The sequence below is a fragment of the Vanellus vanellus genome (assembly GCF_965231255.1).
Source record: "Vanellus vanellus genome assembly, chromosome: 21".
NCBI classification, from domain to species: Eukaryota; Metazoa; Chordata; class Aves; order Charadriiformes; family Charadriidae; genus Vanellus; species Vanellus vanellus.
Window position 1 is genome coordinate 2,505,760 of NC_138926.1, and position 24,839 is coordinate 2,530,598.

The 24,839-nt window shown below is 44.6% G+C and overlaps 1 protein-coding gene across 1 annotated transcript in view; it reads right to left on the reverse strand.

Moving 5' to 3' along the window:
• Window positions 1-24,839, reverse strand: part of ARHGAP32 (Rho GTPase activating protein 32) — a 158,950-nt gene that overhangs the window by 47,099 nt on the left and 87,012 nt on the right. Inside the window, exons 10-12 of the mRNA XM_082493848.1 lie at window positions 17,550-17,631; window positions 11,502-11,552; window positions 8,781-8,855 (exon numbers count right to left, since the gene is read on the reverse strand). Coding sequence (XP_082349974.1) covers window positions 8,781-8,855; window positions 11,502-11,552; window positions 17,550-17,631 — 208 coding nt within the window. The remainder of the gene's footprint in view (window positions 1-8,780; window positions 8,856-11,501; window positions 11,553-17,549; window positions 17,632-24,839) is intronic.

Genomic DNA, 24,839 nt, shown 5'->3' on the forward strand with positions numbered 1-24,839 from the left:
GACCGTGAAGACCATCTCGTTCCACCCCCCTGCCCCGGGCAGGGACACCTCCCCCCAGCCCAGGTTGCCCCAAGCCCCGTCCAACCTGGCCTTGAACACCTCCGGGGATGGGGCAGCCACAGCTTCTCTGGCAACCTGTGCCAGGGGCTCACCGCCCTCACAGCCAAGAATTTCTTCACAATATCTCATCTCAATCTCCCCTCTTTCAGTGTCAAACCATTCCCCCTCGTCCCATCACTCACCTCCCTGACCAAGAGTCCCCGACCTCTCATCAGCCTCTGATACCAGTCAGGACCCAGTTTGCCATCCTCTTCCTACCTCCAGGGAAACACACCGGCGCAAAGAACGGGGCCAGGAGAGCTACGCTCAAATTTCCCCACAGCTTATCCTTGCACAGAGCTAAACTGCACCTTTGTGCCCCGAAAATGACAGAGCCAAAGCCCGATTTCATAAAGACTGCAGAAGCTGTGAGTCCGTCCACACCATCGCTTCAGTGCAGGTCTCGCTGCGAATCCTCAACCGCCCCCCCCCCCTCCCCCCCGAAAAGGCCACCTCGCCGTGTGCGGAAGGCAGGCGTGCGTGAATGCTGCGATGGAACCATGTCCGCACGGGCCACGCACAGGTGAGCCCCATCTGCCCCTGAGCTCTGGGGTCAGCAGGGACACATTGCACCCAGGGTGTCCGCTCCGTTAATCTAATCACAGCGCTAAAGGACCTGTTCCCCCTCCCACCCTGAGCGCCTGTTAACCAGCGCAGTTTGCAGCCACGTTCATCAGATCATTGAAAACAAACTCGATTAAAAATTCTCCAGGAGTTCTGCTGTTTAAAAACAAAGCCAAATGACACAGATCATTTTACAGCGACCTGGTTTGCAGCCCAGCTCCAAAAAACAAACCCTATCAGCACACCACACTCCCCAGCACTAAGCACAACATGCCGTGAATGGACTTTACCACCCGCCGTGGCATCCCCACTCGCCACGGCAAGGCAGGGGACAACAGCCAAGAGGGTGACGGGGCTCGGGAAACGCCATCCCAGCCTTTTCCGAGTGCCAGCGAAGCTGGTGGTGTTACCCACATTTATGGCACACTCGAGGAATAACACTGCCGCTGTTGCGTTCAGCACGGTGGCCCCAAGCCCCTCGCTTCCCGGGGGGCTGCAGCCCACGTTATCAATCTCAGGAATTGCTGTCACACGCGCTAAACTGCGGGCTCGCTAGGGAAGTTGAACAACCTCAGGGTCAGAAGGATTAAAGAGGAATCTGCTTCTATTTACGCTGACATCTTGATGATCAGGAAGGTAAAACTCATTTTTTTCGGCGTTCACAGTTTCTCCTCAAGCAAATGTGTTCTTTTCAAAATTGTTTGCTGACTCATATCTGCAAACAATGCCTGTTCCCCCGCTACTTTTTATACTCGGTATTTATTACTGGAATTGTTTTGCTTGGACAACAATCATACTATCACTTTACTTTTTTCCTTAGGAGCCAAGCAAGGCTCCTAAATCCGGTTTTATACGTGCTCATGTACAATTCTGAACACAAAACCTTCATCCTGGTTCCAACCCACCGTTCCAGGAATGTTCTTCCTATCAAACCCACTGCTGATAAAAAATCCCAACACAAATGGGGAATGAATACAACAGAAGCAATGCTATTCAGAATTTACATGCAAGATGCACATACAACAATTCAAAATAGCAAACCAGTATACAGGACTGCAGAGTAACGCTACCAGCTCCTCCGAACCGCCAGGATGTGTTACACAGTCCCTACATCAGGGTTTGGGGTGTTTTTTTTTTTTGCTTTTTAAGGTAGGCCAGGCTTGGGCAGGCAGAATCCTACAACGCTGATTAACCACATTGTGATAAACGGTTCCCGTTCGCAGTTTGCTGGGGACCAGTTTCAAACTAGGGCCGGAGATGGCACAATCCTATTTTTCCCAATCAGAGCAGGAATACAACTGCTGCGTCTCCAGCAATACAGAGCTCCCTCAACTGCAGATTTGGGTATTACCTTTTAAAATTATGCCTCTTATGATCAGTAGGTATTGAGGAGGTATTTTACTACGTGGTGCGCCATGGCACGCCTTTCCCCCGCCTGCACTTTGTTTCCTGTAAAGAAAAATACTTAATGCTTCTTACAAAACATCTTTCCTAAAGGAATGAAACCCGAGCAACCAGGGACACGGCTCTTCTGCTCCTGGAAAGAAGCAGCCTGCGTTTGGCAAGGCACTGCATCGTGGCTAAGGAGCTTGTCCACATGGACACAACTCCTCCGGCTCCGGAGCTTTCGGGCTCTGCCCTGGACAGGGGATCTTTGTGCCCAGCGGGACTGGCCGTCCTGGGATGCCCTGGATGCTTCTGCTGAATCTCTTGATTGCAAATAATAAAATAACCTTCACATGTGGGTCTTCTTTTCTGTTCCTAATTCCTTTTGCCTGGCAATTTTAAGGAACCAAAGGAAGCAAGAGACGCGTTTTCTGCTACTTACGTGTTCACCAGCTTGCAGCGGAGCAGAAGAGGGAGCTAACGAACGTCTGTCTGTTAAACCCAGCTAACAAGCCATTTGAAATCATAGACAAAAAGGCTCCAGCCACACGCTTGTCACAAATCCAATCCTTAAAGCAGTCTGAAGTTTAACCTATCTTCCAAAAGTTATTTCAGACAGAAGTACTGGGAAGGCAGAGTAACCTAAAAAATGTCATTAATATACCCCGTAGCTTCTTCCACTTTCTGGTTTTGCGAATTTAACCACTGAAGGATGCTTCAAGCCATCATTAGAAGTTAGGCAGCCAGTATTTTTCAATGCTGCTTCTTACTCAGCTAGATTTATTCTGCAATCAAATACTCTCAAGATGCAAAAAAAAGAACCCCCCCAGAATAAACAAAACTCCCTTTTCTTTTTAAAAAAAAAGGTTTCGGAGAAAAACTAAGGTTATAAATGAAAACAGAGCAGAAGATTTAAAAAAAAAAAAAACCAAAACCAAGAGAACAGCGCACCACGCAATAGACTGCCATGGGATAACCTCAACATGGTTTGATTTGATGCACAGAGCTCTCAGAAGCCGGGTTCGACATAAAGGGACCTCGCGCCCCGGAGTACCTGGGCAATCCCAAGTGGTGACTTGCTCTTTTGGTGGACGTAACCACGGTCTGCCACGGCTGCTCAAGTTTGTAAGAAAAATATCCCAAATATTCCATTTGCAAAGGTAAAAGCAGAATTAGGAATGCTGTGATACACAGCCAAGCAGGTGACAGAGGACTTCCGCTTGCATCTCCTTTAGCCAAAGCAAGTTCCCATGGGAACAAGTCAAAGGATTTGATGCAGGCTTCCCACTGCAGGCGCAGGATTAAACGCTGGAGAAGAATGAGCGCGGCACTGACACAGGCTCTTAAATGAAATCCGGCAGATGAAACTTCAGATCAGCAAAGCCTTCCGAATTAATCACAGCCACAGGCTGATTCATGAGCTAGCGAAGCAAGTCCGAAAGGCCAGAGGAATGTGACGACCTGCAGTGTGCAGCGGTTAAATTCACTACCGGGGAGAGGGGAAGGGAAGGAGGGAGGAGAGAGGGAGATGGAGAGGCAGAGGGGGGCAGAGGAGTAGGCTCGCCTTGGCTGCTTGCGTTTCTGGTGGAAACATGCCACGGACCTTGTCCAAGCAGTGGACAATATGCATTGCTACGGGTTCACTTATGGAGCCTCCCAAACATACACCATAGCTCAGCCCAAACCAAGATGTTCCGAGAAAGCCAAACAACCATTCTGGATTTGCCAGCAGACATTCTCCGGCTCCACTCACTTTTAACCTTAATTTCCAGTCTCACACAGACACTTTCTTGCAGTTTAGTGACATCACTGATCCCTACAGGCATCAGAGCAACAGCTGGACAGAGTCAGAGCCCAAGTGCCTCTCCTCTGCATACAGAAAGGTGATGGTGGAGCTGCTCAGCCTTTGTGAACTTAACGGGACCAGGTTTTAATTGGAGATTTGAGATACACACCAGGATGACCCTCGATAAATCCATATGCCAACGCAAGAAGAGATCACAGCTATGTGCTATCATCTAAGGTTAAAGCTGCCTGAAAATATTTCTAAAGCACAGCTCCCGCACTAATTTACAGAATTATTCAGGAGAAAAGAAGAGGGAAAGCAGAGCAGAACAAACTACCTTTTCCTGTGATTTCAAAGCTCTTAGCATAACTGCGGAGTTTTGCTCAAGCCAACTATTATTAGAGTTAAGTCCCATTTTGACAGAGCTTCTAAGAAAGGAAAAAAAGATCTAGTTTAAAAATAACAAAACCCCCAAACCTGAATAAGTAGAGAACAGGCAGAGTGAGAAAGAAGCAGAGAACATGTGAAAAGAAAGCCGACCTTATTAATAGCATACTGGTGCCTCCCAACTCCCCTGCACTCAGCTGAGTTTTACCGCTTTACTTCACAAGCAGTCATCCGATTTCGGTGGATTCAACCTCTTGAAAAAGGTTAAGCATGCCAGCCCCAAGCGCCGTCAATGTTTCCGTAACACAAACACTAATACATCCCTTTCTTACCTACGCAACACACAGATCTATGTCATTATTTCTGGACCGATGCATCCAGATCATACACCACGCTTGTTCGTTTTCTTTTCCAATTAAAATTCCCTCGAGAAACGGGGCCAAGACTTGCCACAAAATTACCCGATGAAACACGGGATGCCTGAAGCTAGTGTCAATGGGTTCAAGTTCTTCAGAATAACTCGGAGGCTGTGAGTGACCACACAGGAGGAAGAAATTGCGCTAGAGGGAATACAGAAATTCATCTGTCTCTTCCTTCTACCTGCGTCTCAGGCATTTCCCCGTGCCTTCGGGAGGCTGGAGCCCCGTTTCCGATGCTGTGATTACACCAGGAGTGCCTCCCAGTGGAGATGCAGGACTTGCTGATGGAGGGTGTTTCTCAACTGGGAGAGAGAGCGAGTTCTGCTGCTTTCTTGACATAACCTAAGCGGGCAAGAGGGCCAGGACAGCTGTCCTTACACCCTAACTGGGGGTTTAGGGTGGTTTTGTTGGGCTTTTGGGTTGGGTTTTTTTGGCAGATGTGTCAGCTCTGGGTTGCTTTGAGCAACCTGCTCTAGTGGGAGGTGTCCCAGCCCAGGGCAGGGGGTTGGACCGAGATGATCTTCAAGGTCCCTTCCAACCCAAACCATTCTGTGATTCTATGATCTTTTTCATACTTGTAGCAGACTCAGCTCTGCTGGGAAGAACTTGAGTGCAAACGTGGCTGAGGCTGGAGACAGAGGCCGCGTTCACGGATGCCCGGCACCTGTGCTGTTCCTGGAACCACACCAAGCAGCCAAAAAGTCACCAGAGCAATCACCTTTTTCACCCGGTTTGCCCTTGTGCGAGTGATTACACAGGGTACACGGCAATGCTCATGTGCAGTTACTTATCCCTGTAAACTCCTGGCTTTGCACACATGACATTTGTTACTGAAATTACAACCCCATTCTGGGGGGCTGGGAGGGCTTAGACAAGCAGGTCTTGTACCAGACTAGAAAACTCTTTTTACTTCAGCTAAAAAAGAAAAAAAAGAAGATATAAATGAAACAGCAGAACCAAACTGAATCCTTCTCCTCATCCCTTCTCTTCCACAGGGAAAACTCCATGCTTTCAAATCCAAGCCTTTTGAAGAAACCGTCAACCAATTTACTCACAAGTATCTGATAACCATCATGACATCTTTCCATAGCACCCAGAAAGAGTTACAAAAATATCTGTTTGTTCAGATTGCAAATACCACATCAACTGCAAATGTTACCTAAACTCCACAGAGTCTGGGGGTAGGAAACACAACCACGGGGGCTTAAAAGATCCTGCCCAGATGCGTGCTTGGTTCTTACTGCCACTGTCAGGAAACATCTGCACTGTTAAAGGATTAAAGGATTAAGAAGGAAGAGGAAAATACATTGGCTTCCTAATGCTATGTATCCTTAGGTACTTATTTGAAATACTTCAAATTCTCGCTCGTCTCTCACTTATGAGGTAGCCAAGATTTATAGATTTCATTTAGGTGGACAGGAAAAGTATTTCAAATCTGCCACTGAAGGCTAAATTCAAAAGCAAGTTACATATAAAAGTATGTTCTCATAGTCAGAGGTTCACTGCAGCGTACAGAAAAACCATCTGACACTGTTTGATTTTAAGAACTATTTTTACACTTCATGTAAATCCACTAGTCCCAGCTTGGTAGGGGACTCCCAAAACTGCTGTTCACTGGCATCTGCATCTGTAGGTACCTGCAACGCTCCTGCAGCTTCCTAAAATGATAAATTATGGAGCAACCTCAGTAATCCTCAGGTGGCTTTTCAAGTCTAGGAGCCAATGTATCAAAAACTTGCCCTCTTGCAAAATGGGACATTTGGAAGACAGCTGACAGCTTCGGCTGTAGAAATCGTACTGGAAATGCTGTGCCTCGATGGCCGGCTGCGGGCAAAGCCGTGGGGGCTACTGACTGTGAGAGAAGAGCCTGGGCTGAGAAAAGGAATTCCAGAGCACTGGAGCAGCAGAAGCAGATAGGAGGAAGCAGAAGGACCTCCTGGTTCCTTCCCCTAAACCACTGCTGCGACGCAAAACAAAAAAAGCGGTTCGACGCTGCTTGGCATACTACAGCAAAATGCAACTTCTGCCGAATCCACTCCCCCAGAGAGGGCTGAAGGGAGACTCATTAGCACCCGGGGCAGGACACGCGTTGCTGCTGTTGGGATGCGCGCATATACCCATGCACGCTCGCCCAGCAAACACCAAATCTGTAATTTAGAGCTGCTGTCAGTGCCTGTTCCTCGCGCACAGGCTCGAGGGAGCTCTTCTCTCAAACTCATACTTTCCGGCAGAATCACAGATTTTATGGTGCGACTTTCATAGGAGACCAGATGAATCCTGTATATAGCAGCATTTCCTCAGATCAGCCCACAGTTCTCGTCCCTTTCTATTTCTGCCAAAAATGGGAAAGAAAAAAAATGAAGAGGGAAGAATCACTCGAAACGAGGGAGAGGAAGCAAAGAGAAAGGAAGACTCCAAGGAAATGGAAAACTCACAGGAAAATGCTGCTGCAGTTTTGATTTGTACTTCAATTCTGTACACGAATTTAAAGACTGAAAAAGACTAACCACTGCAATATCATGTCTTATAGCTGCGTGCAGTCCTGGGCAGTCACGCCAATAAATCCCTTTCTCCTAAAAACAGGTAATTACTGCAGCAATTCAGATTAAATAAGCATTTTATCAGAATTCACTGCACTAAAAGCAAGCAATGCAATGTAATTATGGAAGACGAAGTTTGGCATTCCTAACGCATCCAAGATGCAAACTACCAGCAAAATAATACTGCTTAAAAAATGCCTTTTTTTTTTTTTTTAAAGGAAGCATACAACACTTATTCCAGGAGTGAAATAAAGCCTTAAAGCCTAGTTAAAAAATAAATCTGGCTTTCGTGACTTTAGAAGGCAACAATGGAAATACAGAAAAGGATTTCAGCAGAGGCAGAGCTTTACACATAAACAACCACAAGAAGATTTGCGATAAGTTAAAATACAATTGGAAAAGATGCCTGCCACTTTACCCAGCGCTTAAAATCCCTGAATTGCACAAACATCAGCCTCCTTAAGAAACTGAAACATAACAGCGGCGGTGTGGACAGCAGCTCTGACCAGCTGCATTTATTAGCATCGCTTCAATATCAAACATCCATTAACCTATTCATTTTACCCAAAGAGTAGATTGGGATGATCTCTGTGAAATGTACAAATTCATTTCAACCTCAATACGAAGGGAGTACACCATGTTGGCTGAACACTTTGGAAGGAATATGGCACGTCGTCGCTTGTCTTGCTGTAAAGCCCTGATTTTACCTGGTTTGGAAAACAAAACCTACACACTTTGCTACTCAGTCTCTCCTTAAATTCCACTTAGATTTTCTTTCAAAGCACTTAGGACATCCAGGAAAACAGAAGTCCAATACAATTTAACGCAACAACAAAAAAATATTGAAATGTCTGTTATCAAATACTTCTCAATAACCGACGATCAAATTGTTTAAGTACATAAAATGTATCAGAGACATATCTCAGTTCCTTACTTCCAGTGGAACACTTTAATTTTACTTAATGTTCACTTTGAAAAGCTACAGCGACGTTGTCATGACAATGACAACACAACGCAGTTGTTTTCTGCTATCACTGTGCAACTGGGTACACATTAGGGTCATTTACATTGCCATAAAACTACAGTATTTAACCACATTTATTTTCTCTCTTATTCAAGCAAGTTCTTTCCTCCAGAACATGGTCAAACAGGGTTTGGCACACTCTTTGGGTATATCTTTCTGAGGCACAAATTGAAAGCCTGGGAAAAGAAGAACACTTTATATTTAGAAATTCAGCAGTCGGGGCAAAGAAAAAAGCAGCTAATTCATGATACAGAGACTAATTGCCACGTAGGCACCGGTACTGCAGAGCGTTCCCACTGCCAGACCCCGACTTGTTAAGCAGATTCGGACTCACTGACTTGAATGAAATCACTTGCAGAAAATTCGCCTGCGAAAAGGCGGATTCTTAGAAGCAGGCATTGGCTTTTCCAGCCGTCAGATATTAAAACAACAACAAAAAAAGGAATAATAAACTAGTTCATCTACATCTAGCTTCTGTAACCAAACCTAGGGTGTTAGTACATGGTTATTGCTATCACACACAGCGTTAGACTTGTTAGGACACTGAGAGACCGGTCGGATACAATGGGCTCTACCTGAGCTCAGCTGGGAGTGGTTGAGAGCCTCTGTAAGAAATGCAGAACCTGGCTTTACACTATCCATCTCCAAATCTGCATGTAATTAAGGGCAGGTGGGAAGAGGACAGAGGGACAGACAGAAGGCAAGAGAAAGGACAAAGTTAAATTAAAACATCTCTTGGCACAAACTGCAGGAGACTAACAATTTCATTGGCAGAGACAGCAATTAGAGAAACAGGTGTGAGAGAAATCCAGATTTCAGTGTTATGCATTCTAAGGTGATGCTTCTCCGGCATGTTCTAGACCTGAAGTATTCTTAACTAGCAATGTCAATGTGCAAAAAACCAAGTCTAAGTGAAGCGATATGCCAAGCTCACAGGATGAATAGCAAAAAAAAAAAGATGAGGTAAGATGAAATCAGCCGAGTAAACAGCCAAATCTCAAGAAAACTTGAGCTACTGAGGATGAAGGTGATGCTACTGGTACCTGAACAACCGGGCTTAAAGCGGGCTCAGGTGTGACCACAGTGTGTGCAGTCTCATCCTCAATGCCACTGCAAACACACGTATTATATACACATATCACCGTAAAGAGAGTTTTCACTGTAAAGACGTAAAAAAATTATATAAAATAGATCTCAGTTTAGGTTGGCAAACGCTACTGGAAGGATCAGTGATTTTAAACATAGCTGCAGCTTGCACAATAATGGTCTTTGGTACGGTTGGGAGACTAAAGATTTAGAGCTCATTTTCAGAGGCACTCTGTCCCAGTTTCAGAAACACATTTCCTCCCTTGCCTCCCCGTTCAGATCTCAACTCGTTTGATCTGGGCTGAGGGCCAAAAAAGACCTTCAGTGTCTAAAAACTGCTCCGTGAGCCCAGAAAGTAACTTCCCCCTCAGACCAGCAAAGTCTGAACAGGACCTCAAGGCTTCCCTACTTAAAAAGTACATAAAATATCTTCCTGAATTACTAGTAACAGAAGACGTGCAACCCTGATCTTTGGTACACAGCAATATTATAAACCAGAACCAGCAGTGCAGACCACAGAGGAGCGCTCGGGCATGTGAGGATGTGGCACATGATCTCTCTAATGGTGCTCTGCGCGCAGCGATAGCCAAGATCCTCCTCTCTATTGCAATTACATGACTCACAAAGGGACATGGCTGTCAAAAGAAATTAATTTCACACGAAAAACAAGCAGAACCACTAATAAGCCTTCTACCTCTGAGCAGAAATACTCTAGCTGCTCTGGCATTGAACTCTTCCTTCCCACAAATGGCTTAGCAAGGAGGGGGACTCCGCGTGCCAACCTTCCGCCTTGCGATAAGTAACCAGAAATCTGCCCATTCTTTGTATTCACCTTAAAAAGGGCAAAAAGCCCAAGCCTGCCTTTATTATCTGAAGTGAACTTCTACCGAACCTTCGCAGGAACGGCTCTTTGAAGGGCTCAGGGATTCAAGGAACTTGACTATAAAAGAGGAAAAATCTTCTCTCCGTACCTCCGAAACTCCTCGAATCTTACAGGCATTCACTATTCTGACTCCTCCCAAACTTCTCAGCAGGCTATTTATTTATCAACAAATATAGCTAGTCATAGCAATAAATTTTGCCCTCATTCTTAAAAACTCTACCCCAGTTTAAAGGTTGCCTGGCTCGTGTTGTTGGTTTGGACACGTGCAGTGGAAGAAGCCTCACCACGCGCACTCCCCGCACTCCTATCTGCAATCCAAACCCCATTCTCCCCTTCCTCTCCGAAGTCTCTGACTTTCTGTCTGGACAGTATCCGATAACCCTGGCACCTGCCCGGGAAGGTGCTCAGAAAGGTGAGTCTTCGCACCAGAAACAAAAAGTCTGCTGTCAAATACCATCCTTCTCCTGGAGGAAGCACGGGGAACAGGAACCCCATGCCTGCTTCCCACTGTACGACCGTCTCTATGCCAACAGGCTGGAAGTGTCTATGTGCACAGGGAAAGCATATATATACACATATTATATATTTTGCTTTTTTACATCTCTCTCTCTCCCCCCAGTATTTGCATATCCAGTTTTAAGACTGATTTATGAACGCCAAACAATATCCCAGGGGGAAGTCGATATATGTGAATGAAACCTTTCGTGTAAAAAACGTTAAATCTATGGAAACAGCCTCCAATTTTACCAGCGCTAGGTTATTGCTCTGAGGTTCAGTTTAGCACTAGCAAGATCTAAAAAAGACCATGGCAACATGAAGCAGGACTCTCCAGATAAGTAAACCACTCCCACATAACTTGACAGCTTCACTTTGGGCAGTGGGAGATGCTAAGCACAAACAGCGTTTTCTGATCTTAAAAAAAAAAAAAAAAAAAAAAAAAGAATCTTTGCTTCTGAAGATTTTCAAGTTCTAACAAACTTTCAGAGTCATGTTTAATTCCTCTCCATCACCCACTTCTCTTTCTTTCGAACTGACATTCATACTTGGTTGCCTGGCACTTAATTTCTTTCACTCAGGGTTTTATTGATTCAAAATGATTCTATCATCTCCACCAGAAAATCAGTTTCTTTGTTTCCCTGCTGTATTGTTTTATGTCCAAACAGCTTTGAAAAAAGGCATGTTAGACTAAAAGCTTGGTTTGCTTCTCCTGAATATCCTTCAAAGCATCACTGCTACTGACTTGTATGTACAGAAGAAGAAAAAAGAGAGAGACACATAGAGAGAGACAGGGAGAGAAAGAAGAAAAAAGGAATAAATGAAAACGTACAAGGGGGGAAGTAGCTCCAAGACGCTGGACGGGCTCCGTGGGCAGGGGAGACTGGGAAGGTATAATTGAAAAAAAGAAAAAAAAAACACAAATGAACAAACAAAAAAAAGTTGGTTAAAAACGCACCCATTGAAAATGGGTTAATGTCATATAAAGCTCAGCAAGGTTATACACAGCGCAAAACACCACCAGAGCCCCAATCCTTCAAGTTGTTTGGTGCTTTATTCCCTAAACACTTGGGAACTTCATTAGGATCCAAGAATTCCCCACCCGGTGTGTCCCAGCTCAAAAACAAAAACAAAAACCCCTACCATTTTGCATGTTTGAACTTTAGCACCAGGCCCATCCCTGCCGAGCCACGCAGCGAGGCACCGGCTTTGTTTGCGTTCCTCCCCGTGGCTGCTGAGCACGTGGTTATGGTTAAGCCCATCTTTAAGTACTTTGTTGGGTCAGAAACAGGGCTGGAAGATGTAACTTTTCTTTATATAGCCGGACAATGCCAACCACTTACAAAAGAAAACAACTCCCAGATTTGTAAATTTACGGTTTGCGTAATTCGGTTCCTTCCACACTTAGCTCTCCTCCATCCCTAATGGTGCTAAAGCACACAGCTGCTTTATCTTTTTTTTCATTCTGTGCAGAAAGAAGACCAAAATTGTCTCAGAGCTATGTTTTCCCATTGACAAAAGGTGTTCTTCCTGAAAATCACTAATTGCAGAGAAGGCAGAGGCTTAGCTCCTGCTGCCTCAGGCCCAAGTGTTTGCTTTTTTTTTTTTTTGGATGGAAGAGAGAAAACACAAAGTCGAGGAAATAACAGCTCAGAGCAGCTCAAATCTGGGCTTTAAGCAGGTTGGCGTTGTCCTGCTGACGTCTCCGGTTGAAGACGCAGCCCACCAGGCGAATCCTGGTGGCTTTCAGAGCCCTGGAGAAATCTCTGCGGCACAGCACGAAGACATGTGCAAAGAAGTCGTTTTTACACTTTTTTTTGTGTGTTGAGCTTTCATCCCGAAATCTTTGTCCACTCATAGCTCTGCCTGAGCTCCACAGGAGCCAAGAGAATGTGATTTCTTGAAGGATTGGCCCTGAGGTCTGGCAATACTGAGAGCACATTTTTGGTTGTCTGCCTCAAGAACTAGACTTGGTGGCCCTGCGCATGTTAGCACGTTTATTCCCTGTCCGCTTCCACGCTGGACATGGATACCTGTCTTGGCTCAATAGAATTTTCCTTTCATTTAGCTTTAAAGAGACGGTTGCATGTTGAACGCCAAACAACTGGTTTGTTTGCATAAGGTTAACGAGACTGGTGCTGATTACCTGTATTTTATCTTTCTATATTTTCCTTATAAAACCACTAAGACATTGTGCACTCACCAGTGTCAAACGGCTGTTCAACTCGGGCATCTGCAGAAGGTAAGTTCTATTTGCACCTTATTCTTCCTGATTTTTATTTTTATTAAAAAAATAAAAACCCCACAATCTTTTTTGTCCAAGGATTAGCAACCAGCCTGTTTCAAACCAGGCGTGACCTCTTAAGAGCCTGTTCTGATTGCAATAGCTCTAACACAATGAATATAATTCAGTTTGCATTTTTACAGTTAAAATTAATTCGTTCAGCGCTGTACCAGAGTTTTCAGGAGGTCAGAGCAGAGGCTGTTGCCTGATCCAGACCTAAATTTCAATCCTTCAGAAGTTCAGATCATTTGTATTTGGCATGTTGACCCAGATTAGTATGTTATCTATGTTTAAAAAAAAAAAATATTCCTTTCCAACAGGTTGTAATACTAACAAGTACCTTTTAATGTGTCCGTAGTTGCACATCATAAGAGTACATTTACCTGTTAAATCTAAATTAAATGAATGGATGAGACAGGCATTTGAAAAATCCTCCATAAAGTTGGGCAGAGCTGCCGGGGTTCCTCCTTTTATCCTACGCAAGACTGAGGAACTGGCGAGAATGACCCCTGAAGCTTTAAAAATGCTCATTGTTTTGAAAAAAAGAAAGGGAAACATTACCTTCTAATCCCCCAGTTCTTCACTTAGGCTCTACCTGCCCCACTGCAAACTGCATCTTTAGTCTCCGTTTCCCCACTGAAACCAGACGCTTCCCAGCAGCATCCGCAAATTACCACACTGCGGGACCGACTTGGTACACAGCAAGACGCTGCTTGTTAGCGAAAGACGTGACACAAAGCGCATGTATGAGGTGAAGCATGATACGTGATTTTAAATACTATTAAACCATAAATGTCCAGAATTATGAGAAAGAACGGACTGAAACAGATAAGCCGACACATACTGCTGTTAACAACACCAAAATGAGTGGGGACAATATGAACACACACACACAGAGTTCCCAGAAAAGACCAACCAGAGATGGACAGAAGTGAATGAGAAGGGTAAACACAGCCACCATCTACAGGCAATGCCCAAAGATTCACTTAGAAGGAAAAAAACATCTATTCACTTTTCTTTTCTCCAAAGCAGCACAATGAATATTTAAAAGATTCACTTCTCACCGAATATCTGAAATGCAAACGCAACCTTTATCCTGTGCCTCTTTAAAAATCTTTATAAATATAAGCTGATTCCATCTACCGTAGTACTGAAATTCAGCTAAATTGTCAGTAAATGGTATTAGCTATTTAATATTAGATATCAATTCAATATAATAATTTAGGCTAAGAAGTTATCATTAGGGTATTGTATCTGAGTGAGGATACAGGAAGAATTTAGAAAAAAAGGCAAGTACTCAAGTGCTGTGGGATTTGGTGAGCCCACACTACCTTCCTGGATCTTTGCAGTGGTTTTTACATAAACAAACAGTCAGGATATCAGTTTGCATCCCACCTGAAAAAAAAGCATTTTCTTACAGCACCAAACATGAAAAAAATGGGGCATGAGGGCACCCGTCAGGGTCAAATACATTTCAGAGGTGACTCAAGGCAAACCAAATATTCTTTCCTTTTACTTTGAATTTTCAGAATTGAATAAAATGGGCAGTTTTCCTGTACGGTCCGTTTTCTCCCCTTTACCTCAGGCACTGGCTGCATTATCCCTGGTGTAAGCACGTATTTCCACAGTCAAAGAAAATATTGTTTCTAAAAGCAGAGTTTGCACTTAAGCGCGGACCTCCTCTCCCGTTCCCTGTGCTACATTTTCATTTGAACCTCAGTCATTATTTGTACTGCATTACAGACCATTGCCATATTTTATGGTTCTATTAACAAGCTGTCCCCATCGCTTCTGCAAATCAAAACCTCTAATTATAAATATTAATAAAAAGGCAAGGCAGGAAGTTCTTTGCTTTCCATCTGCTTTCCATTAGATTACCCAACCCAGCCAAATCTAGGGACAATTAAACAACACAAGGAGTTCTGTGTTTGTAAATTCCTTCGTGGCAAAGAGCTTTACACTGCAGATACAAAATGTTCTGGATGCTCTAACACATCATATTTTGATTAAAGCAAATAAAGTTTGCATGTTGATAAGTATGTCTTATCAAGCCCGAATCTAAAACTTCACATTCATTCGAGATGCAATACCCTGCTGATGTCAAACAAGGAGAAAAGGTCCAAGTGGTTCCTTCTAGAAAAGCTGCTATTCCTTGGGAAAAGCCAAATTGATGTTTCAAATACAGGTAAGGGGAGAAAATTAATTATGTGGATATTTAAGTGCATGAGAAATACCCTGTACGTTTAAGCCACAGATTAGAATACACTAAATAAATGGAATATGGGTGAGGAAAATGCGAGCTCTTCTGCATTATCCCAGCAAGGCAATTCCGAGGGGGCTCTGGAGGAACCACTCAGAAAAGAGGCAGTGTCACCTTTCCCAGCAGCGCTACTTAAGGCTCTCGGGGTGCTGCAGCGAGCCCCCGCGGCCCCCGTGCCACCCTCCTGGACGGTGCTGGCACGGCAGCCAGCTCGTCCAGCGGTGTGTGACTCCAACCCCTTCCTCCCCCTTCATGTTCTCACCCCCACAGTTTTCCTGCAGGCAGACAGGTTCCTCGAGCTCTCCAAAACCACTTTCAACTCGCCTTATCTATGGGAACCTCCTCCCTGGCTACTTCTAGCTCCGGCCGAGGCACGACTCCCGTAGCAACCGAGGCAGAGTCTTCCAGATTCTGCCTCCGGCGTAGTAGTTCCATCCTTTCCCAAGGTGGAAAAAATAGACATATTTAATGTCTATTAATGTCTATCTAAAAAATAGACATATGGAATGCTACAAAGAAATGGTATGATAAATTCTATGTGCAAAGGCAGGGCAGGATTCCAGAAACAGCTGCAGCGCTCGTTCTAGCACTCCTTACATCTGAAAGCTCATTAGTGTTCTTCTAGAGCAGCCTTTTGCCTTTAATTGTATGCAAAGGACAACTATCAGGGAAGGTCAACTGGGACAGCCTCATGGCTTGGCAATATCTTTCAACTTATTAGTTTTAATAGGGTTTGGGCTTTTGGTATCAACTTTATAACAAACAATTCCCAGGACCGAAAGAGGAAATCCACCCCCTAGTGTGTTGTTAAAGCCAAATAGAATCTATTAATCTGTGCTGCTTCATTATCTCTCATTAAAGCATAGCAAGAAACTATTCACTAGCAGCTCGTGACATTTAATTGCCTGAGCCATATTTAATAATAAACACTTGCTTATGATTGTATCTATCAGCCTGGCCCGTATTTAGGTTTAAAGCTGCCCTTGTCCATGTGCTTTGGCTGATGGAGCGGAGCGAAGCGACTGATCACAGTATTTAGAGATCAACTTCAAACAACACAGGGCAGATACTGGATTTATGGAATGACCACCTGCCGCAGCGCTTTGAATTGCTGGAGATCTCCGTGACACTGATTCTAGCAAATACGCTCGCACATTCCCGGGAATAACAAAGGCGGGAGATACCAATGGCCGAGGAAACTATTTCCCTGATCTGTCCGCTCTTGGCAGCGTGCAGACCAACGCAGCACGTGGACAGTGGAGGGTGTTCGTGACTTTTTACTGCTGAACCAAAAGTTCCAAGCTGCAGCGCACAATCTGATAAGATGCATTTCCCTTAGCAAAAGTCAAACTTTTGAATCACAGCTATTTGTTTTAAAGTATCAAGTCAGCAAACTTAGTAAGATAAGGAGCATCATTAAAATAAAGAAAATAGATGAAAAAAAGGTCAGTTAAGCAGGTTTCCAACTCAACGTGCCAGCTGTATAACGCTTTAAGAACGGTCAGCAATTTCAAACTGCTTTCTCTTGATACAAAAGATATACAGATATATCTTTTTATATATATGAAAATATAGGTGTTTTTTAAAAAAAAAATGGAAGAATTAAACAAAAGCTTCACCACCAGTAAATTCTGCAGAGATCTCAGTTATGCCAGCACATCCAACTCCAATCACTACCAGCATATACTGGGATGAGAGTAGACTCAGATCCAAGATCTCATTTTCTATTTATTTTTCCTTTCATCAGCAAAGCTTGGTATTAATCTGCCTGTGTTTCCTACACTACAAAACTGTCCAGAAGGCCGTAGGAAGTAGGTGGAGTCATATACCCAGAGCAGAAGCAGCTAGGATTCCAAGTTCTGTTCTATCTTTCTCCATCAATCCCCAAAGAGAAAGAAGCTTCCAGTACCTAATTAATCTATTCCGCCTAAATCAACATAAACATTTTTGGGTCGCCTGTATGTTCTGTATGGGGAAAAAAACCTAACATGCAACACTCTCCAGACACCAAGAACGGGGATGTTGCATGGAATCACTCGTTACAGACTGCTGAAGGAGTCTGAAATTCTTACAAGCTTAAAATCTTTCAAATCACGCAAGAGATGGACGTCGATACGAGCTTACAAAACAGCGCAGACGAAAAGACATTCAACAGTGGCAACTATTTGAGAGGGAACGTGTGGATGATCAACACATAGAAAGGATAACATGATACGTATAAACGATGATTGATACACAGAGTATAACATGATACGTATAAAGGAGATATTGAACATGGAACACCAAAAAGATAACTCCATTTTACTTCATTGCATCATAAAACTTAATACACTTACCTGGTTTTGGCACAGAATTGGTCACGGACTGAGGAACTTTGTCGTTAATTAGTTCAACACACTCACTCGGAAAAAATCCAACCTGCAGTAAAAACAGAAAGAGAGGCAGAATATTGAATGTAGTGTTTTTAAGATCTGAACTGTTAAACATTTTCCTCAAACTCTGCTTGCTTGACGCTCCATATCATTATCCAACATAAAATGAGCGGCACAAGAGTAATAATTTTTCAAAATGAGGCAGCCAAAAATTCTACAAACCAAATAACTAGCTCTGTAAAATACGGTTACAGGTCTATTTTCTAAGCTGGAACAGGACAGAGATATTCAACTTGCAAGAGAGGGGGGAGAGGACAAGTGTGCTACCCACCCTTAAATCTCCAGTAGAATGAGAGAGAGAGAGAGAGAACGACTTTAGGGGGGTTTCCTGCCCCTGGCTGCATGTACGTAACACGAAATTTAATGACGAGAGCAAGATGTTTCAGCGCTCAGCATCTCAATTATCTGTACTTCAATCTCACCAACACTCGGCCTTTTTTCACTGTCAAAATACCATATTCACAAACCCTTCCACATTTTATTCCTTTAGAAAACTGAAATCCAATGTGGGTCAGTACATTTGCATGTCTGTACAGTCCCGTTACAGAAAAACACCTGTTCTCCTATGGTAAGTTTGGAGAAGACACTTTGAATGCCCCAGGCTGTCTCCTGTGTCCCAGCCGTACTGCGCGCACTTGCTCTGATGCGCGCGGGTAATAAGTGACGCTCCTGAAGCATTCAGATCAAGCGCGGTTAAAGATCTTGCTAAAAAAGTGCAAAGTGGTTTTAGTGAAATTGAATTCAGTTCAATCTTAGAACTGAGAACAGGTTTAATAAAATATACATAGAGTAAAATGAGTTCTACATTTGTAAGTGAGAACTCCGTAGTATGACTAGAAAGCACCAGTATTTTTAGAAGAAACAGCGTGATGGAGCAAAAAAATCTCTAACAAGAGATAGAACTTCTGGTGTGTACTCTCGTATCTGCTTCTGAGCATGGACGAGCCAGCGCCACCATTGTGCCTCAGTTTCCCTATCAGCAAAGGACAGGGGAGAATAGTGCCACATATCCATTACTGAAAGCGATTCGAGAGAACGGCTGACAAACGGCCTGCATGAGCTCCTTCACCATTACCGTTTATCTGTATATCTGCTAACCAAGCTGAAACAGAAAGAATATTCCAGAACCAAAGCGCAAAGGCAGGACTCTCCCTAGCAAGTATTTGCAGATGCTTCAGAAGCAGTGACCCACCCCGGGCTACCACCTAGCAGCGCTCCACCGAAAATTCTGACAGCCGCTGGATGCAGCTGCTTCTCTGCTGCCGGCATCACCGACAACGGAGACATCTCCAAGTGCCCAAGTCACAGCGAGTTCCTGTGACTGATTATTTTCAAGTGCTAATTTGCAGCATTCCTGCACTGACCTTTAACATAGTGTTTTTCCCTGCATCTTCATCCTGAGAAGAAATTCTTCACTCTGAGGGCAGTGAGCCCCTGGGGCAGGGTGCCCAGAGCAGCTGTGGCTGCCCCATCCCTGGAGGTGCTCAAGGCCGGGTTGGACGGGGCTTGGAGCAACCTGGGCTGGGGGGAGGTGTCCCTGTCCAGGGCAGGGGGTGGAACGAGATGATCTTCACGGTCCCTTCCAACCCAAACCATTCTGTGATCCGCTTTAACTCAGAAATGCCAGTGAGACTGTCTAAGCCACTGTAAGGGTTAAAGACTAGAGGATGGGGAGGATCTTAAAGTCTTGTTGAAATAGGATGTTCCTGCAGAAATTCACATGCCACTCAAATGTCTCTGTATCTGGGGAGAAGTGGAATTATTTCCCTTGCACTATTTAAGGATTCAGGCTAAGATGTGACCAGATAAGAGTTTTACACTTCCAGCATCCCATCCCTCTCTCCACTTCACGGTGTCTTCCTTCTCACTCTCTTCCCAGGTGGAAGTCAAACCAGACCAGAGCCTTGGGCAACTTTTAGCCTTCGTCCGTATGTCCAGACCTTTTCCCTCTCCTATCCTACCTCCTCACCCAACACAGCTTCTGTACCACAACATGTAATTCAAGCCCCACCACCCTTTTGAGCCCTTCCAGAAGCAGGATTTCCTCTCCTGTGTCAGGCATGTGATTCGGACAGCTGAAAGCATCAAGTCGCTTCAGGCAGCCGCAGTTTGGTCAAGTGCTCCAACAATGCATGGCAAAGAGCCAGCGGATGGGCCCCAAGCTCATCTAAACACGAGAACTGGGCCAGGGCTGCTGCTGGTCATGTCAGCACATCTATGAAATTCATCGGAGCCACAAGGCAGGCAGCACCGCCAGCCTGGCAAACACTCCCTTCTCTATTTATTCATCTTACACAATTCCCTTTTGTCTCCGAGGAAAAAAAATCAAAATCTCTTTCCTACTCCCAAGTTAATTTTCCCCCATACACCTCCAAGCAATTTAGCGTAGTGTCATGCATGGTGTGTCCAGGTAAACATTCCAGACTTTGAAACTATTCCAAATTCCCTAAGGGAAGCAACAGTTAATGGTAATCCCAGATAACTTCTCCTCCCCACCCCCCCCAAAATCCAGCAAGGCAAGGTTTTGTCCAAGGAAGAGGACAAACTATAATCCATCATCCTTAAAGACTCAGAATATGCTTTTTGTTAAGATTATGACAGCACAGGAACGGGACTGTAACAGCAGCACCATGGATCAGTAGATTTTGCGTCTCTGACCTATGGCGCCCTGTAGTGGACACCAGCCTGTGCTCAGGTGACTCACGGCGCTGAAGAACCCATCCAAAACCTAAGATAACGTATGGCTTCCCCCAACGGCTCACTCTGCTGGGTGCCAGTTCTGCAGGGAGATGATATCCTGCAGTTATATAACGTAGCAGTGATGTTTGTGCAGTTTACAGATAGAAATACGTTAATTAGCACCCGGAAACCAGCACGAATCCCAGCACCGCGTACAGGGCCCCTCACAGCTCAGCGATGCTTTGCTGGGAGATGTCGAGAAACAGGCCGATTGCTACACACACCATAAGTACTGCTATTTAAACAAAATACATTATATGTTTTTTAAATGCTTTCCCATAGGGAAGAGTCTCTTTTGGACATCTCCTGTGCAAGAGATGCGGGAGAAAACTTTTAAGTTAGGAAAAATGCGCACATCCAGTGAAAGTCTCAGCCCCATCACACAAACGATACGTTTGGGAGGCTCCATAGCTGAAGCGACAGACTTTCTGCCATTCTCAATGCTTTGAGAACCTTTTTTAATTGCCCACAACGTCTATGCCTGAGATGCGTAAAGAAACCTGAAGCACTCGGACACTAACCTGCCGTTAATCATAATGAAAAAGGGCGGATCTAAATCCAGCCCCAAACCCCATACTGTAAACAAAAGCTCGTTTGCCTTTGATTGGTAACATAATGCGTCTCCTGTTTCTGCACGATATATACAACGTGAAACATTAATTTAAAAATGAAAGAAGGCTCGAGATGGTTACGTCACTGCTTCTACATACCTCAGCGCCTTTCCCAAATAAAACACTATACCTACTCTCAATGTTCACAACCAATAACTCTAACAGAATTTTTAGGGAAAGAGAATTTTTATTTGTGCGATTGTTGACAAGCTCTCTGATGTTAACTTACTGCTAATAGTGCTGATGGTTTGTATTTTCCAACTTATTTATTCTGACTTTTCTTGTAAGATCCCCAAGAGATCATCTTCAGGGTCATAACCTATATCTTATGCCTCATTCCCATCCACTTAAAAGATGCTGCTTTTCCTCCCATGGAAAGTTTTCCATGATTTTGTATAAATAAATGACTTTAGTCCAAGAGTTAATCTCAACGGATGTAGCAAGGCACTGTTAGAGCTTGAGCCAGGATTAAAGGATTTGGCAACGTATGAAAATGAATAGCAAGGAGAGTATGTATTTAGATAAATACAAGGTCATCTAAAGGTTAAAAAAATCACTACACACCTTAACCAAAGGAGGAAAGCACGGGCTATCGGTGTATGCAAACATTGCTGCAACAGCTACTATATCTTTTTTTTTTTCACTTCTATGCCAGCGTCTGCTAAAACTGGAAGATACATGAGGCTTTAAGGGGAAAAGTCAAAATAACAGTCATTTTCAGCATACGAGGAGGGAATTCAGACAAATGAGAAAGTAGCAGCAACATAAATGGCAAGTGAAACACTGTTTGAGACATTTTGATTATTTTTTTTTAGTTTTGACATAGGCTAAAGTATGGGATAAATTTAATTTCAAAAATTTTTTACTTTTGGATGAGGATGGGGTAGCAAAGCCTAACACTTCTATTGCTCGTTTGGCTTTTACAAGCAGAATTTTCCCTAGGCTGTTTGCCAAGTAACTACATATCGGCGGCTAGGGCAGAGAGCAGGGCACCCTCACCACATTTCCCAAAGCAGAGCTGGCACACCAGTTAAGAAGGTAACTCACCCATTTAGAGGGGCACCAATTAGAGGAGGAACAGGGTGGTTAGTCCGCTTATCCTGAACTCTAGGAAAAGAGAGCTGAACACGTGGCCACAAAACTCTTCTAATTTCTTTTATTCACAAAAAAGAATGTCTGTATGGGATGGTAGATGTTAATTATCCATTGTCACACCTGAAGGCTGTGCCGCCATCCAGTGAGACCTGGCCAGGCTGGAGTGTTGGGTGGAGAGGAACCTAATGAAGTTCAACACGGGCAAGCGTAGGGTCCTGCACTGAGGGAGGAATAACCCCCTGCACTGGTACAGGCTGGGGGCTGACCTTCTGGAGAGCAGCTCTGCAGAGGGACTGGAAGTCCTGGTGGACAACAAGTTGCCCATGAGCCAGCAATATGCCCTGGTGGCCAAGAAGGCCAATGGCATCCTGGCGCGCACTAAAAAAAGCGTGGCCACAGGTGGAGGGAGGTCATCCTCTGGTGAGGCCACATCTGGAGCACTGTGTCCAGTTCTGGGCTCCCCAGTTCAAGACAGACAGGGAACTACTGGAGAAAGTCCAGAGAAGGGCTATGAAGATGCTCAGAGGACGGGAGCACATCTCTTAGGAGGAAAGGCTGAGAGCCCCGGGGCTGTTCAGCCTGGAGAAGAGAAGGCTGAGAGGGGATCTCATCAATGCTTATCAATATCTACAGGGCGGGTGGCAAGAGGATGGGAACAGACTCTTTCCAGTGGTGCCCAGCGACAGGACAAGGGGCAACAGGCACAAACTGGAACACAGGAAATTCTGTCTTAACATGGGGAAAAACTTCTTTCCTGTGAGGGTGGCAGAGCACTGGCACAGGCTGCCCAGAGAGGTGGGGGACTTTCCTTTTCCTGTGCAACTGCTGGAGATGACCCTGCTCTCGCAGAGGGGATGGACAAGATGATCTCCAGAGGTCCCTTCCAACCCTGACCACTCTGTGACTCTGTGATCCCTGACTGGTATGCCAGCTGTACTTCGGGAAACTAGGTGAGGCTGGTCAAAAGCTCCTCCTTTAACATTCCCACCCTCTGGAGTGGCGGAGCTAGCAGACAGCCAAATGCTCAACATTACTACCAAAAGTCACACGTGCTCCTACAGAGAGGGGCACAAAATCTCCGCTCAAGCGCGCCCAAGGGCGCTCGCTGGCGGGGGGTGGCGAGGGAGATGCCAGGTCGCGCGCCTGTCCCCATGCAAACCTCTGCTACGTGCCGACAGAAAAAGGGCAGAGCGGATGCGCACGGAGTCGGAAACTTGTGGCAAATCAGTTCAGACACAATTTTGCCCAATCTGTTACTGCAGTTGGCACCGTTCTACAAATGGAAGTGGCCATCTGGCTGAGAAGTGACGTCACTGGTGACACATGCACCGGGCTCCTGCACATCGCCTGTTTTGCAGGTGATATCACTCACCGGGCAGATGGCTGCCTCGCACCGAGCTCCCGAATCAACACACGTGAACCAGAAATCAAACTTTGGCTTCTCATTTAAGAACTGGTGTTTCCAAAGTGACACTGTCCACAAAAATGTGCTCAGCCTTCCCAGGCCAGTTTTACTAATCGGTACCCCGTGCTCACATCACATACATGGGATTTAGTAGAAAACGATGCGCAAGAAAAAAATAAAATGCTCTCAACTAACAGCCAGTTTTACTCCTGACCAATCCAAGACAGAACGTGGCCCTTTTTGGGAAATCTATTAGGTCTTAAAGCCTGTTTTTGGGTTCAGCACAGACCATGATTTGGCAGCAAGGGCTTGCAGTTTCACAACCAGTTCAAGCTCATGTAAACACAGGCTGATGCCAAAAAACTCCAGCCCGCCCCAGTTATGCACACTCTTGTGCGTTGTGTCACCTCCAGCAGCTGTGCAGCTCGCTGCTGTGCAAGAGTGCAACTAATGAAACTATACCCAAAAGAGAGGATTATTCAGAACATCAAAAGGCAGTTGTGCATCGCCTGTCCCCAACGATTCAGCTGTCTGAAACAGAGTTACTGATTGAAAAGACAAAGCATGAAGAAAAAGAACAAAGAGGGCTGGAAGGCTGCTAATGTGGAGGTGGATGTAATTTAGGTAACAATCTTACAGTGAAAGCAGTGACTCACTAAGGACACATTTGAAAAGAAAAAGGCTTGAGGAAAAATATCTGTAAAATAATTTTCCTTTAACCAGAGAAAATGGTAAGAAGCCGAGTGGGTTGTTTTGTTCTGTGCAGGATGAAGCGCCTTGCAATGCAGTCATTAGATGGGGTATTGGGAGAAAGGCACCTGCAACTGTACCGCGGAAATCTGAAGGATAAGAAAAACAGTGATTCATTCCTGAAGGACAGCTCGGGCAAAGAATAAGCAGAGAAACACTTTATTTATTCTAATAGATGGAGAAACAAACGCACTTCTGCCCAGACACACACAAGCCACAGCTGGTTTAAATGCACAAAACCAGGTAAGTCCTTGTAAGTCAAGAAGTAATTTTTTTCCACGTTCAGTGAAACCTTGCTCTCCTCCTATCAAGACATGATTTACGATGTAAGCTGGGGTCTGTTTGATAAAACCTTGCTCCTTTGCTAGCACAAAGCAAAAACCTGAGAAGTAACATGAACAAACTGTCCAAACACTTGGTCCTTGGACCTCCTGCTTTTGTCTGCTCACAGAATCACAACTATCTAGCAAGACACTCTTTGTTGATTTATTAATTAAAATGACTGGATCAACAGATTGCTATCATGTTCACAATGGCTATTGTTCCTAAATTGGAACAGAATTGTTTGCCTATAATAAATGTTTTAAAGGCTGC